At 41.9% G+C, this 15,581-nt stretch overlaps 1 protein-coding gene and 1 long non-coding RNA gene across 5 annotated transcripts in view; one reads left to right on the top strand and one right to left on the bottom strand.

The window, feature by feature from the left end:
* GHR (growth hormone receptor) overlaps positions 1-15,581 on the bottom strand; it is a 270,645-nt gene that overhangs the window by 146,013 nt on the left and 109,051 nt on the right. For 3 of the 4 annotated variants that reach the window (XM_059173899.1, XM_059173897.1, XM_059173898.1), the window contains exon 2: positions 4,505-4,585. In XM_059173899.1, the coding sequence (XP_059029882.1) occupies positions 4,505-4,574 (70 nt within the window). In that variant the 5' untranslated portion in view covers positions 4,575-4,585. Of the gene's footprint in view, positions 1-4,504; positions 4,586-5,886; positions 6,000-15,581 lie in introns of all 4 variants that reach the window. The other variant, XM_059173896.1, reaches the window with a different exon arrangement.
* Positions 14,179-14,929, top strand: LOC131831708 (uncharacterized). The gene is made up of 2 exons (XR_009353767.1): positions 14,179-14,287; positions 14,647-14,929. It is a non-coding gene; the product is annotated as an uncharacterized LOC131831708 (long non-coding RNA).

The raw sequence follows: 15,581 nt of genomic DNA, 5'->3' as shown, positions 1-15,581 counted from the left end.
TGTCTTGGCAACTTGTCAGGGCTCTGCGGAACCTCACTGTAAGGGGGTAAGGCTTTTTTTTTTTTTTTTTTTAAATATAATGTTTCTTCTACTGGGTCATTGTTTCCTATCTGTTAGCAATAAGAACAGAGGTGGTTCCTCCCCACCCCAAAAGTGCTGTATATATTTGCACAGGTTTATAAAAAATGTTCAAAGATATAGAGACAACATTATTTTGAGGATCCTGATTCCTTTAGGACATGGCATCTTATTCCCAGTGTAAATTTTTAACTTGACTGATACAGAAGGATGTAGTACCTTTTAATCTTTGGAGTGATAAAATACTAATTATGTGCTCTGCCTGCAAGCCATGCCATATATATGTGTGTGTATATATCTATATATGTGTGTGTATATCTATATACACACACACATATGATAGCCATTACACACAATATTATATATGCTATCTGTAAATATCACACACACACACATACACACACACACACACACACACACACACATAATGTTCCATCATAAGCACTTCTTCCTGGCCTACAACTTTGGAAAGAACTATGACTTGCTGGATATGCCCCATACTCCTCTCATTTCTCTTCTTCTCTAAATACCATCTTTCCCTCTCCAAGGCCCAGCAAGACCTGCCTTTCCACAAAGCCTTTGCCATCTGTAGGCCCTTCTATAATTTAACTCAAATCTAGCAACCTAAGTTGACTTCCAAAGTGAGTAATTACAGATCTAGTTGCTCACGTACAACATACTCTGGCCAAACGAACTCTATGCTTTCTACAAAGTAAGCGCTCAAAAAAATATCTACCAAACGCCAAATACGTAAAATAGAGTCACTCGTTGCCTAGTACAGTGCCTGTACACAGTATAAACTCAGTAACCGAACGAGCCATTCTCTGCGTACACCCCCTAGCTCGACCTGTGAGCTTCTGTTCATGTTATTCGTCTACCACATGCGTCCTTTCTGTAGTCACCTGCTCTTCTCAGCCTTTTAAAGTCTTCACCTAGTACTAGGTCTGCTGAAATAACCCTGCCTTCCTTCAGGAAGTTCTCCCTGATTCACTACAGGAGAAGATGACTCTCCTCACCTCCCTTCTCCCAAACAGTGGATTTCGGGCCACTATTTTGATAGTTCATGGACACTGTCTCCTATGGTAATTCTTTGTGTAGATTCCTGATCTCTTAGCTCATGCTAAATTCCTTGAGGGAAGAATCACTATTTTCCTTGTAGCCCTAAGTTGAATCTTTGAAAACAGAAAGCTCTAAAATCAATTGTTAATTAATCAATCAATCAATCAATCTGTACACTGAATGTGAATTAACTATTCCAGTCCACCTTGATATATTCTTTTTCTGAGCATCATGACCACCTGTATTCATTACATAATTTAGACCTTAAAGCTATAGAGTTTCTCATTAATTTCTAGAAGTTTCTCATATCCCAACGAGGCTGGACTTCTTCAGGGCAGGGGCCTGTGTGCTCCCATGTTAGGTTGGGAGGTCAAAGAGGATGCTCAGTTGTGGACCGAGGTATGACCTCGGTCATATAACAGAGGTATGACCTCGGTCATATAACAGAGGTATGACCCAATTTATAATAGGCCTTCCTCTCAAGAGCATTTATAGCTGTCTCCTCTTTATGCACATTTCTCCCTAAAATCATCATCCCAGGAGCAGTAGTTCTGATGTAATCAGCTGACAGTTTGACCCTGTGAAGCCCTCTGAAAATAAAGCATTGCTGGTCATTCCCAATTGGGGAGTAAGAACTTCTCCCTGAGACGATGTCACCGGTATTGGGAGCAGGTGTGGGGACTAACACTATGGATGGAAGACAAAGAGACAGCACCTATTACAACCCTTGGGCTGACACCATGGTGCACTGTTTGACGTTGGGTTCTCATTAAATTGCCCACGGGGCAATTAGGCGTATATTTATTAGGTGTATATTAATTTAATTAGGCATATATTTAATTTAATTAGGTATATATTAAATTGCCCATGGGGCAATCAGGGCCAGTATATTTCTAACGGCTTATCTGTCCCAACAGGAAAAACCCTGCTCCAGGCTTCAAGTGCCAACCCTCCCTGAGCATACAGATCTGTCATCCTCTCCCAGCTCCCGGGGGACTCTACCAGGTCACACCTTCCAGATCCCTTATTCCGCATTGTCACCTCCTTCCCCGGCCAAACTGAATTCAAATGAATGCCTGGTAAAACTACAGGAGTGTTTTGTTTTGTTTTAAATCCTTACCTATATTTTCAGTCTGCCTTATACATGGGAAAGAACATTAAAAAAAAAAAAAAAAAATTGGCTACAGTCCGGACCTGGCAGAAGAAGAACCGCAGTGCCTCTGAATGTCATCTGAGATTCAAGCCGTGTTATGTCACGTGATCACTTTGGCAGAACTTATGAGATAAATGGCCAGAACTGGTAAACACACTCATATGTGTGCATGCTCGTGTTCAAACACGTTCCTCCACACCTTCTGATCGAAACACCAGACTCATCCTTAACCATCCTAGGCCATTTTAAGGTAGAACTCTGGAGTAGCCACATATTCCAAAAGAATTCGATTAGCCCACTAACTTAGAAAAGAAAAAAAAAAAAAGGAGAAAGACATTTTTTTCCTTTGCTAAATTACTGTGTTTAAGTACTGGCTGGCTATGTGAATTGTTTGCTGTAAGCCACTGCATTTTCTTATCTCTGCTACTCCCAAAGAGACAAAGCCAACAGAACACTACCAGAAAGCAAAAGAAAAAGCAAAGAGAAAACCAGTTAATGGTGTTGTTTTCTCCATTCTCCTTATGAAGTTAAAGGTTTATGTCAAAGCTAAAATGTCAAAGCAGCGAAAATAGATGCTCTTTGCAGAGCCTCTAGGTCTAAATGTAACTTGAGCTCTAATCTTGCAGCTGGGGACACATTTTTAATTTTCTATAAGATTGCCTCTGCCATGCTTTTCATTTCACAGGTTTTTTAAATTCCTCAAGCCTAGCCCTTTGGAGTGAAAGCCACCTTAACGAAGAAAGTAGAGATTAAACCACCATGACTCTGGAACAGCCGAGGATCTCAGCTGTAATTCTTTGGCTCAGAACCAGGGTCTAAAACCAGCCATGGGAAAAGTTGCTGAAATGGAGCCTGCAATTCTCTCCATGTTTCACTTGCATAATGTTGACATTATAACACCAGGGAGACCCAAAAATATTTCAAACAATTATGACTTCTTTTCTACAAATATTTTTAAATTGCTTTACAAGATAAAATAACATATTTTGCCCTTCTTATTTTATTTATTTATCTTTTTTTTTTTTTTTTTTTTTTTACTCTGGTTGTCCTCAGCAACTTACTACTACAGATTTATTTTTGGCACAAAGGTCAGGGAGGACATCTTAAGGCATTACCTCTGCTGGTTAAACTGTGTTTTCCAGCAGGAGTTGCCCAGTGAGTAGGAGAATCAGCTACTCTTAAAGCAACAACTGAATGTGGTGACACAGCACAGGAGAAATAGACTGTTTATTTCTCATGTTGATGACCGAGCAAGGAAAAAAAAAATCAAGTACTCAAGACAATTTTTTAGGGGCGCCTGGGTGGCTTGGGGGTTAAAGCCTCTGCCTTCGGCTCAGGTCATGATCCCAGGGTGCTGGGATCGAGCCCCACATCGGGCTCTCTGCTCAGCAGGGACCATGTTTCCTCCTGTCTCTCTGTCTGCCTCTCTGCCTACTTGTGATCTCTGTCTGTCAAGTAAATAAATAAAATCTTATAAAAAAAAAAAAACAAAACAATCTTTTATAAAAGTCTCCCACCCCTTTAAAAGCAGTTTCCTTTCTGGACAGAAAAATTCTCCTTCTCATTCCCGTTCATTACTCTTATTTGTGCCATGAAACATATGTTTGAATGTACTCAGACTTCTCCATGAGGAAGATGGCATAATAAAAAAAAGGCCAGGAGAATTCAGAGATGGCCCAGGAACTCATGAGTTCTGAGTACATTATTCAACTATTATCTGTTATGTCTTCCTTCAAACTTTGCCAAACAGTAATCACCCAGAACGTGAAAGGGGAAATTTATTTGAAATCTGCCATTTCCACTCCCAGAGACTCTGATTCCGAGACCTTAATTCTGAGCTCTGGAAACCGGGGATGATATCCTTAGTCACGGCTGAGCAGAGTGATCATTAGGTTAATAACAACCCTCCAGTGCCATTTCAGTGTCTCTCCCTGGACCAAGAGACCTGGCTCGCCTTCACTATAAATGCCCTCGGCATGGTTTGCAGCATTTATTTTCGATGTGCAAACATCAGATGCCGAAATTGCATTCCTCTTAAAACATCCATGGGAAAGTCCTCCTAGCTTATGATTTTAAAGCTAAGACAAGTTTCCCATGTGCTGTTACTTAAAACTCACCCCATTTAATTAAATCATCCAAAGAACTTACATTTAATAAGTAACGTTCAGTGTTATTTCAAAACACAGGGGGCGAGAATGGGAAAGAAGAACTCACCTTCACTCCCAGAAACAGCATTGCTCGAGCCTGCCACTGCCAAGGTCAACAGCACCTGCCAGAGATCCATACCTGTAGGACCTGCAAGCACACGAAAAAGAATCAGACACAGCCAACTAAAAGCAGACCATTATCGCTGCACACTATTTAAAAACTAGCTGAACCATGAATGAGCGGACGTGCATGCCAGTTCTTGAGGGAATCCTGGTACGTCTTTTGTTGCCCCGAGTCTCATGAGGGCAAACAGTAGGTTTATCATAAATTCCACTTCCAGGGGAGCTTGCATTAGGAAACAGCATGGACACGATAGAGATTTTCACACCCTGGCCTATAGCCCTAGAACTACCTCACCACAAAAGACCCCCCCACCCCCAACACACACAACTGCTTCAATAACAGGGCCAGGCGGCTTCACTTTAACTAGATCTGGAAATAGAAAAACTCGTCAGCAGGATCACCAAGCACAGGGCCTTGAGCCGGACAAGCCATAAAAGGAAAAACACAAGAACACATTGTAATAGTAAGGCTTCTCCAGTGTGCTTCCCCGTGGATGAAAGAGCTCCACTACTCGTCTGAAGCCTGCACTGACAAGCCATCATGGGATGGTTTAGCTAGAAGACAGCAAAAAGGAGAAGACGAGAAGCAACATACTCGGAAGCATCAGTGCTGCGTAGGTGGCCTCCTCAGGACATCTGGTGTCCTGGGTTCTCTGTTCTAGGAGGAGAGTGGTCTCTGAAAGGCCCAGGAATGTGACCACCCCAGACTCAAAGAAAGGTCGGTTTGCAGCCTTGCTAGCTATTTGGGATCACAAGTGTGTCCACGCCTGGATCCCTTCAGTTTGATGAACAGGGGAGATGTGCCTTGGCCAGCACACGCCATTACCTGGAGGAAATAAGCTTCTTTGGAACCAATAATCCAGGTGTCCACTTCTAGATCTCTGAAGAGACAAGCCTGGGCTGGTTTAAAATGAACTCAGCACACTGTCCTTTGGGCTGCGGCTACCTCTGACAACCAATGCCAGCTCCTTTCCAGCTCAGCCGCATGATTTCCATAACATTACATGACTTCCTCATCGCTCGGGCACACCTGAACATCACCCCAGGCTCTCCACCAGGGCCTCCCTCCGGCTTCATTTTCACTGTTACACATCCTTGACAAAAACGAAACAGCCCTTCTCATTACCCCTAGTCAGGCTAAAGTGATGAACAAGAACGTTTGTTCTCGTGGGTACTGGAGTGAACGGTGTAGTCCTTAGTAATGCTGAACAGGCATCAAATATGATGTTTCTTATTTTCATTTCCAGATAGCAGAGGGCCCATCATTTTTCTGTTGTTGTTGTTCCATGTGATTTTATGTTCTTGAAAAAGTCTAAGAATACCCACCTCTGCATAAACTAAGCATCTCCCTGTGTCTGAACACACACGTGTGTGCTGAGTGTGTAAGGAACGGCCTCCAACACTGCCTCCTGGGGTCACCAGCAGAACCGAGCGGGACCCTGCACAGGAACACACTTGGCCAATTACGAGAGTTCATGCAAATGTGGGTTATGGTTATTGTAACATCCATGTTTTAAATTCTTCTGAGCTAATGGCCTTGAATCCTCATCAACTTTGTAAACGTGAACCTCAGAGCATCTCTCCTTAGATCCTTTATCAGTAGGTGAATAGGCCGTGTAATCCAAGCTTGAAGCTTCCCGAAGAAATACGTAAAGAGGCTAAAAATAAGTATTCTAAAGGCTGAAAATGCCATCCTGTTGGTAACTGGATATTTCCTTCTAAAATTGATTTAAAAAAATTTTTTTTTTTAAAGTAGGAAAAGCATGGAGGAATTGGGCCGTATGCATAGTGTTGGTTTTACTAGCAATCGCCCAATGCACGTAGTGTCAGGTAGAGAAACCTCCCTTGGCACGGTCGTGCTCTCTGGATATCAAGGTCGTAAAAGAATTCGAATTCCCAGGTAGGGTTTTTGGCCTCCCAACTGAATAAAGATATAAATACGTTTGCATTGCTCAGAAGGCTGCTTTCTCTGGTTTGGAAGTTGCCTCGTCAAATATTTCAAAGATACTTGGCAGATGCCTGACACGAGTGAATCTTGCTTCCGACGGATAGGAGTTGCCTCCCTCCCATGCCCAAACTTTTGAAGGCTGCTGTCTGCAAGTGAACTTCACAACTCTTCCAAATGATCACAACCTAGCTCCAAAGCACGCGGTCTGTCTCTTACACTGAAACCAACAAATCAGAATCTTCAAGCAATCTACAATCACACTATTCCACACTCCCACGGTCAAAGAAGAAGGTATTTAAAACTGCCATTCTCCCGCAGAGGAGCTGAGAACCAGTGAGCACGCGGAGAGCATTGCGAACGGCCCCCACCGGAGCTCCAACTAGGGAGCAGGATTTGGGAGGAGCTCACTGCTTCCTCAAAACCAAGTCCTGCTTCCCCAGCTGCTGGCTCAGTGGGGCTGACTGTGAAAGCTGTCCCCTAGGGATCGGTCCCAGGGCCGGCACACAGCCTGGGCTCATGGACGCTGTTCATTTGACTGGAACCTGCCCTCTTCTGTTTTGCAGGACTCCCTATGGCAGCTTCTAGGTAAGAGGGTCCTTCTTTACTAGGTGTTCGCTGGGAGAAAACTGCCCTAGGAGAGGACAACGTGCCAAAAACACACAGTATGAAAGAAACTTCGGGGTCGTCCGTCAATAATGTGCCAGATGGGAGCAGGAGAAAGTCCCATTAGTTCCCTTCCCCAATATAAGTCTCTCTGTAGAGGCAGGTACTGTCCAGAGGAATCTACCAAACACATACCTTGGCCGACTGGCTTTTTAAGTTTGCAATAGTTTTCTAGGAAAAACCTCTAAATTTCTGCTGATATTTATGCATTCTTGGGCGATAGTCTCACGGCAAGCTTTTAATTTGGGGTGGGGTGGTGGTTGGGTGGGGGAGACAAGCTTCCATTCTTGCATAATGGAACTCACGCCATTTCCACTTTCAAAGCCTGAGGCATTTTGCCTGACCTCCCCCACGTCCCCCCCAACTTCCTCAAGGGAGAGCCCGTTTGTTGAAAAGCTGGTGAGAGTTTTAATTCTGTAAACTGCCCAGCAGAGGAGCCTCTGAATCACAGTCAGAACTGTGATATACTGCCTTTTATTCCTGGCTATAAAACAGTACATAAACACATGAGAAGAGATGGGAGATTAAACACAAGGTTTTTCCCAACATGTTATAACCAACTCCGGGCCAAGAAAGCAATTAGTTCAATTCTCTTTATTTTTAAAATTAGCAAGTATTTGTTGAACTCCTAGAATTGTACAGGGCACACGGGAGAATACCAAAGCAATCAAAATAATGGTTTTTTACCTCAAGAATTAAACAAGATAGGCAAATCAAATTGGGAAAAGAGGAAGCATACCTGAAAATGAAATAAAGAGTGGGTGGGCTGGTTGGGGGCGGGGCACGACAATCACCCACTGAACTGAAGGGCTTAAAATTAGATTTAAACGACAGAGAAGATTGTGATAGGTAAGGAATAGTGAGGGGTGGATGTGAACTTAACACTATGGGTAAACCCTCAGATGGTACCAAAGTCCTGGGTATGGCTCTGGTCTGATTAGTTCAGAGTGGTCGCTGGAGGGGAGAGACAGAATAAGGTTTGAATTTATGAATAAAGGGGAATGAAATTGGATGGTAAGAGAGGACTAGGCCAAAACAGCAGTTCAATTCATATTTTTTTAAAAAGATTAATTGATTAATTAATTAATTTAGCGTGAGGTGAGGCGAGGAGCAGAGGGGAAGGAAGAGAAATCCCCAAGCAGATTCCCCACTGAACTTGGAGTTGGTGGTGGGGGGCGGGGGGTGGCAGAGGCTGGATCCCACCATCCCAGTTCCCTGAGATCAGGACCTGAGCTAAAACTAAGAGTCGGATGCTCAACTGACTGCATCACTCAGGGGCCCCAGAAGTTCAACTCACATTAATCAGAAAGTCACCTGAAGTTTTAGGATAGGTAACACATGTACAAAGTGGATTTTTCTTAGGATAAATCTGCCCCTCATACTTTCTTAACTTGGTATCACTGAGAAATACGGACAAGACTTGGAGATGAATGGATTCTGGAGATAATAAATAAAATGTGTCTATCATAAATGAATGAGTATATAGTTATATGTGTGGATGAAAGATGGTGATATTGATAGAAATCAAGATTTGGGGATCTGAGCTGCTCGGGAATGAGAAGATTAAATGACCATCTTGGGATTTGGGGTGTTAAAGTGATTTAATAGTGATTTAAAGGCTTATAGAAGTATAAGATATGTCTGGAGGGAAGTTGATGGTAGAAGACCCAAGACTGAATGAGAGAGGGAAGTCAGTACTGGATTTCAGAGATATTTACATAGAGATGATAGATATCAGATGAATTTAATATGAAGACTAGGCTATTTCTTGAAGAGCCCCCCACATAAACTTTATTAAAAGTAATATTACAGGGGCACCTGGGTGGCTGAGGGGGTTAAAGCCTCTGTCTTTGGTTCAGGTCATGATCCCAGCATCCTGGAATGGAGACCCACACCCATTGTGCTCTCTGCTCTGCGGGGAGTCTGCTTCCCCCTCTCTCTCTGCCTGCCTCTCTGCCTACTTGTGATCTCTGTCAAATAAATATATAAATACTTTTTAAAAAAAGTAATATTATAAAGTATATTAAGCCATATGGGGGAAAATGTGCTCCTATCTGGTTCGTAATTTGGCAAAGACAAAAGGAACCACCACCTAAAGCTACCTACACCCCCTGATTTGTATAAGGTTTTTAAAAGGAGAGTGGTCAACAGCATCCGTAGAAGAATGTCAGCATATTTATAGGTAGAAAAATATGACAGATTGAGGAACTTGTAGTTTGCCTTAACAAAGACAAAATACCAATATGGCAGCTGAATTGATAGAAATGATATTTCCCCAATTTTTAGTTTTACTGATCTAGCTGTCATGATACCCAAAAGGTAAGAGCTGATTAAAAAAAATCCCCACAGAAGCAGAATCGTTTTTATTGCAAAACTAAGACTCTAGTCAGATAACATAATAAACGTGTACTTTCGATGCAGGTGTTCCTTAGTAATGAAATATTGCAAAACCGGATCTAGTTGATTTCCTGGTGAAGCTGTTTTAAGAATTCGATGTCGAAAAACAGGCGAATCCAAAATGGTATTTGAAATGACCCATTCTAATTAGTACCAGGCATGTATTTGACTAGTTTGCATTTGTTCATGTTATTACCCACTTTTTATGGTGCTGTTTATTTGAAAATTGGTCAGATCCAAACTGCCTTAGGTCAATTTCTTTCTTTCCAGTTAGGGAGAGAGAAAAAGTTCACAGCCATTACTGACATACCTACTTTCACTGACATTTTTTCCTTTCTCAGGATCCACTGGGGAATACAGGATGGGAAATTATTTTAAATGTGTAATGTATGAGGGGAAAAAAGGCCATTAGAAGTAGTATATATAATAAATCTCCTTTTTTTATAAGACATTTAAAACATAGATCATATGTACCCAAGGTGACCAATTCAGTTATCATCAATCATCAGTGGCCACTGAGCACTGCAAATGTGGCTAATGCAACTGAAGAATTAAATAAGTTAAATTTTTACGTAATTTTAATTAAGTATTTTAATTAAGTATTTAATTAAGTATATTTGAAACAGGTTGGGATATGAATCTAGTTTTTCAGCTGTGGATTTTTACTAAATCCAAACAGATCAAGTATCTCTGATGCAAACTTAGAATTCAAATTAAGATGCGTTGTAAGTGTAAAACATAGATGGGTTTTGAAGGCTTGGTACAAAAAAACACATGCAAAATACTTCAACAAGGTCTATGTTTACTGTAAGTTACATAGTTACATAAGTTACTGTAACTCGTATTTTGGATTGCTGGGTTAAATAAACATATTATTGAAAACCAACAATCCCTATTTCTTTTTATTTTTTTTACACATGACCAGCAGGAAATTTAAAATCATGTATATGGCCTGCATTATATTTTGTATTTCTCATTGACTATATATATATATATATATATATATATATATATATATATATATATATATATTTTAGGGTCTGTATGTCTGTACTTGCATTCAGAATCATTAAACTCTTACAGTGGGCATATATGTTTTTGTAGCAAATAATAATATGAAATTTTGTACTTTTTTTTTTAAAGATTGTATTTATTTATTTGACACAGAGAGAGCATGCACAGATAGGGGGAGTGGGAGAAAAAAATAAAAACCCTGAGCCGGGAGCCCAATGCAGGGTTCCATCCCAGGACCCTGGGATCATGACCTGAGGTGAAGGCAGACACTTAACTGACTGAGCCACCCAGGCACCCCTAAAATTTTGTACTTATAATGACATAGAAAATCTTTATAGTTACATTTTAAGAGCTCATCCAGAATACAGAATGATAGGGACTGAAGAATTAGGCATGATTATATTTGTAGGGTTTTTTTGGGGGGGGGCATACCCAGTATGCCTCTGTTTACCTTTAGAAGGGTGATAATTCAAACTGTTTTCTCTCCTTGAGTCATAACCAGTGGTGCACTGATAAATGTGTAACAACTGTGTCTCTGTAATTAAAGAGAGAGAAAGAGAGAGACAGAGAGAGGACCATGATTGGTATCATTTACCGGTTTCCATGGTGTAAAAACCTCCACCAAGGCTGATTTTAAGTCACCGAGTCACCGACCCTGGATTCCCTGAAGTCAATGAATGTGGATTTGCAAGCCAGTACAGATGACCCAGCACATCAGCAGCTGGGGAAGTGAATGATGCTATCTGGGCTCCATGTAGGTAACAGGTCCTAAGATGAGGCAATCTACTGACATTGACAGAAGATGTAAGAGACAGTACCACTGAGTGAACCCTGGACATTTGATTTCATTTGATGCCATCTGTTCCACTGTTAGCTGACCATATTTAGTTAATGATCACTAACAGACACTTTCCCAAGTCTTTAGAAATTAACATCAGCATCATAAATGCCATCCTTGATCTTCATGTACAGAGAGAGTGAGCTTGGGGTTCAGAGCATGTATTGGGGAGTCGGAGAGAGCTAGGTTCAAATCCTAGCTTTACCAAGCCTGTTTACTTTTCCTTAATATGAGGGTAAGAATATTATTACCTTTTTCATAGGAAAATCAAGAGGAGATTAAATGAGATGATTTATTAAAAACACTTAGCATGCCCTCTGCATCTATCCAATAAATACGATATTAGACTCTTTCTGATATCAGTAATAAATAGATGATGTTTTATAATATTCCTGTGGGGTAGACGGGAGGGGAGTCCTCATTTATATACCATGACATGGAAGCCTAGGGAGGTAGTAAAGCAATCAGCAAATGTGTTCTTGGGTAGCTACAACATGTAAGTAAGACTCCCTTCTTCAATCATGCACTTATATCACATAGGGGTCCCAGGAAAAGAAATAATCATCATAATGTAATGTGTGTCTCCTAGGCTAAGGCAGGAAGGTTACTCAGTTTTGCTTAGGTGTATGGGCAATTACGCACCTTTGAAACAGAGGCCAATTTTAGGAAATAATCTAGAGGCTGACTTCACCTGTCATGATGATCCCATCTGCTTTAAGAAAAGGCTACGCTGTTGTTACTGGGTCCAGATCATTTACTTTGTGAATCATGGATTACTAGAGCTGAAAACTGGGAAGATGAAATCCAGTGATAAGACACTCGGCTTGAAGCTAGGACTCTCCCTGGGAGAATACAAAAGGCAGCTGGAATATAGGAATTTAGGTCTTTACCTCTTCCTTTCTGGAGAAGTTAAAAAACAAAAACAAAGACAAAAACTGACTTTTTCGGCACTAAATTCTCAGTACTACTCCCATTTTGGTGTGCATGGGTATGTATTCTGCTGGGAGTGGTCATTTTTGGCACATGTGGGAGTTCAGTAGGACTCAGTGGCACTCTGCAGTACCCCCGGGAGCAACCATCCTCGTGGCCGGCCACCAGACCCACCCAGCCTCATTTGCACGGCGCGCCCACTGATTCACAAGGCAAGAGTGATGATCCCGTGAAAGAGAAGTCAATAGCATCGGTGCTTCTTTGAACAGTGTGTTCCTCTTAACTGCATACTTCACATCACGGCACCAACCAAGTCTTTTTTTTTTTTTTTTTTCCAAAACAGAATGTGAAAAAGCAAACCTCTTACTGAATTTCTGCTGTTTCTCTTTCTGCAAGTGGCTCTTTTTAAAATCTATTTTTTTTTATTACTGTGATAAATCATATAGAACATGGGGAATATGCCTTAACCAAAGTCAAAGACGTTGGAATTTCTTTCAAACTCTCAGATGGAAGCTGGCTTTGTTCTCCCTCATTTAATAGGAAATACATAAACTGTTGAAGACATGATCTCATAGAATGAAGTCTCCAAACACCAACGTTATTATCTTGATGAGATGGTAATCTGACAATGCTTAGGACAATAACTCACAGCGCGCTAAAAGGAGCTACTAGCAGGCATGGATAACATACAGAGCAAGGACTGGGAGAAACTCTTCTTTCCTTTTATCAAGTCCAAAATGAACTTGTTCTTGTAAGGTAAACAAGTTGAGAAACCAAGAGTGAGGCAATGTGATCTTCTGGATGAAACATTTCTAGAGAGGGAGTCATCCACCCCGTGCCCGGGTGCCAGCCAGCCCAACGTGGCCGGACTTGGTAACTCGGGCAGTTGCTTATCACTGTGGGCCTCAGTTGCCCCATCTGTACCCCATCCCATGATGATTTTGTGATAAGGCAAATCCCATGCCGTGAGGTATAATGAAAGCGGCCATTCACTGAGGATGCCCTCTTCCGGGACGTTGCCAGGCGCCTGTCCTTCTTTTCTTCCAGCTGTGAGAAACCAGGGGCGAGAGGGGAGTCTCACTCACTCTCTCACTCACTGAATCCCCACCAAGCAGCCTTGGGCCTGACCCCAGGGTAGACGCCTACTCTAAAATCTGCCCGATGAATACGTTGGCCAGGGTCTTACTACTCCCTTTGAAGTTTACACAGACCCTGCAAAAGACAGCCTCATTTCAAACTGAAAAGTAAAAGCGTAGAGGAACTTTGAGGGGTTAAGCGAATCCCCCAGACAGTTAACCGTGTTTGACGTCTCCAAGGCCTGCCTTCCCCTTCCCATGCTTCGTCACGTGAAATTAGGCTAAGCATGTGATTAGGGGGATACCAGCGAGGCAGGAAAAGCTAGAGACAGTGAAAAAAAGAGAAGGAGTAAGGTTTACATTTGAGTTACGGACAGGGGCAGACACCACAGCTTTTTGGTGCTCTGGACCTGTCAAGCATAGTCATAATTCATAAATGCTGACACAGCAGTTTCCTTAGGAGTATTGCTCAAGGGATCTAAGATTCATCTCTAGGCCTCAGAGTCTCTAAGAGCACCTGGTCAACTTTCGGGTACATTACTTAAGAGCTATAAAGTGTGCTCTTTCCATAACATGGGGAAAGTATCCCCCCTTCCCCCACGTCCTCTAAGCCTATATGTATAAAGAGAAAGAAGTCTATTTGGCCAGACTGACTGGCTGCCAAATAGATAGTGGACATTGGGCAGATCAATGTTACATCTCAGCTCCAGGAGTGTACACGAAACCATTTCCCTTTTCGAGACCACGGGAAGTGTCACGGCTTGGACTTGGACTGCTCCTTATTAAAAGCTTGAATAGAAAACGCCCTCTAGAACAGTGCTGTGTCACAGAAATATAATGTGAGAAGCAAGGGCCAGCCACGTATGTACTTTTAAATTTCCTAGTAACCATATTAAGAAAGAAATACAGGGGTGTCTGGGTGGCTCAGTGGGTTGAGCCTCTGCCTTCAGCTCAGGTCATGATTTCAGGGTCCTGGGATGGAGCCCCGCGTCAGGCTCTCTGCTCAGCAGGGAGCCTGCTTCCCCCTCTCTCTCTGCCTGCCTCTCTACTTGTGATCTCTCTCTCTCTGTCAAATAAACAAATAAAATCTTAAAAAAAATACATAAAATTTATTTTAATTGTATATCTTATTCAATCCAATATTATCCAAAATATGATCATTTCCTCCTACAGGTGATATGAAAGGTATTGAAGTATTTTACACTTCTTTGTTCATACAGAATCTTCGAACCTAGTGTGTATTTCACGCAGCACGTCACAACAGGCGCTAGCCAGACTTTAAGTGTTCCAGAGTCACACACAGCCAGATGGAGACCACATGGAAGCATGAAACCCTGGGGCATGGAGACACTGTGGATGTCCACGTGGCCAGCTCCCTGGCGGGGATAGACTGTATCCCTGTTTGTTACTGCTCGTGAGCAGCTTCTGAGAAGGGACCTTTAAACAGTTATTTTGCAAGGTCTAATTCTTCAAGTTCTGGAAATAAATAGTCTTGCTACTCTCCCTTGCTGCTTGTGACACTCTCACATTCATTTTGCATGTAATTACTGAGCACTGAAACCTACATCGAGTTAAATCATAAACCTTTTGTTTGGGGCACAAAGCTGGCACAGAGCACCAGCGCTGTCTCTAGTTATGAGACTTTAAGCAAATCATTTCTCACCCTTAGACTCGGCCTCCTTATCTCCAAAACAGAAAGTTTGGAGCATATCAATAGTTCTCAGCCTTGACTGCAAATTAGAACCATGTGGGGAACTTAAAAAAACATGACCTATGGTTTATAGATAAATTAGAATCTCTGTGGTAGGGCCTGAGTATTAGTCCTTTAACATTTGTTATGTGATTCCAAAGTGCAGTTAGGGCTGAGAATCACTGACCTAGTCCAAGGCAAATGTACGATGATTTTTCAGTTTGTGAAACAGTGCTCAGACGCCCCAGGGAGCCTTCCTCAGCTGAGCGGAGGGAGAGGGGGAAAAAAAAATCAATCTTTCCTATTTAGTTAACCAATAAGTGTAATTTTTGCAATAGAGGACTTTCTTTGCCAAGTGGCTGAAATACTAAATATAAAGGTAGGAAAAGAACATATTACCCCATGAAATGGCAAGATAAAAAGAATACACATGATGGATGAAATCAGCCATTCATAGATAAGATC

The sequence above is a fragment of the Mustela lutreola genome, chromosome 5, assembly GCF_030435805.1.
Source record: "Mustela lutreola isolate mMusLut2 chromosome 5, mMusLut2.pri, whole genome shotgun sequence".
Classification (NCBI taxonomy): domain Eukaryota; kingdom Metazoa; phylum Chordata; class Mammalia; order Carnivora; family Mustelidae; genus Mustela; species Mustela lutreola.
The sequence above is the reverse complement of the archived record's forward strand: the minus strand, read 5'-3'. Positions and strand labels throughout refer to the sequence as shown.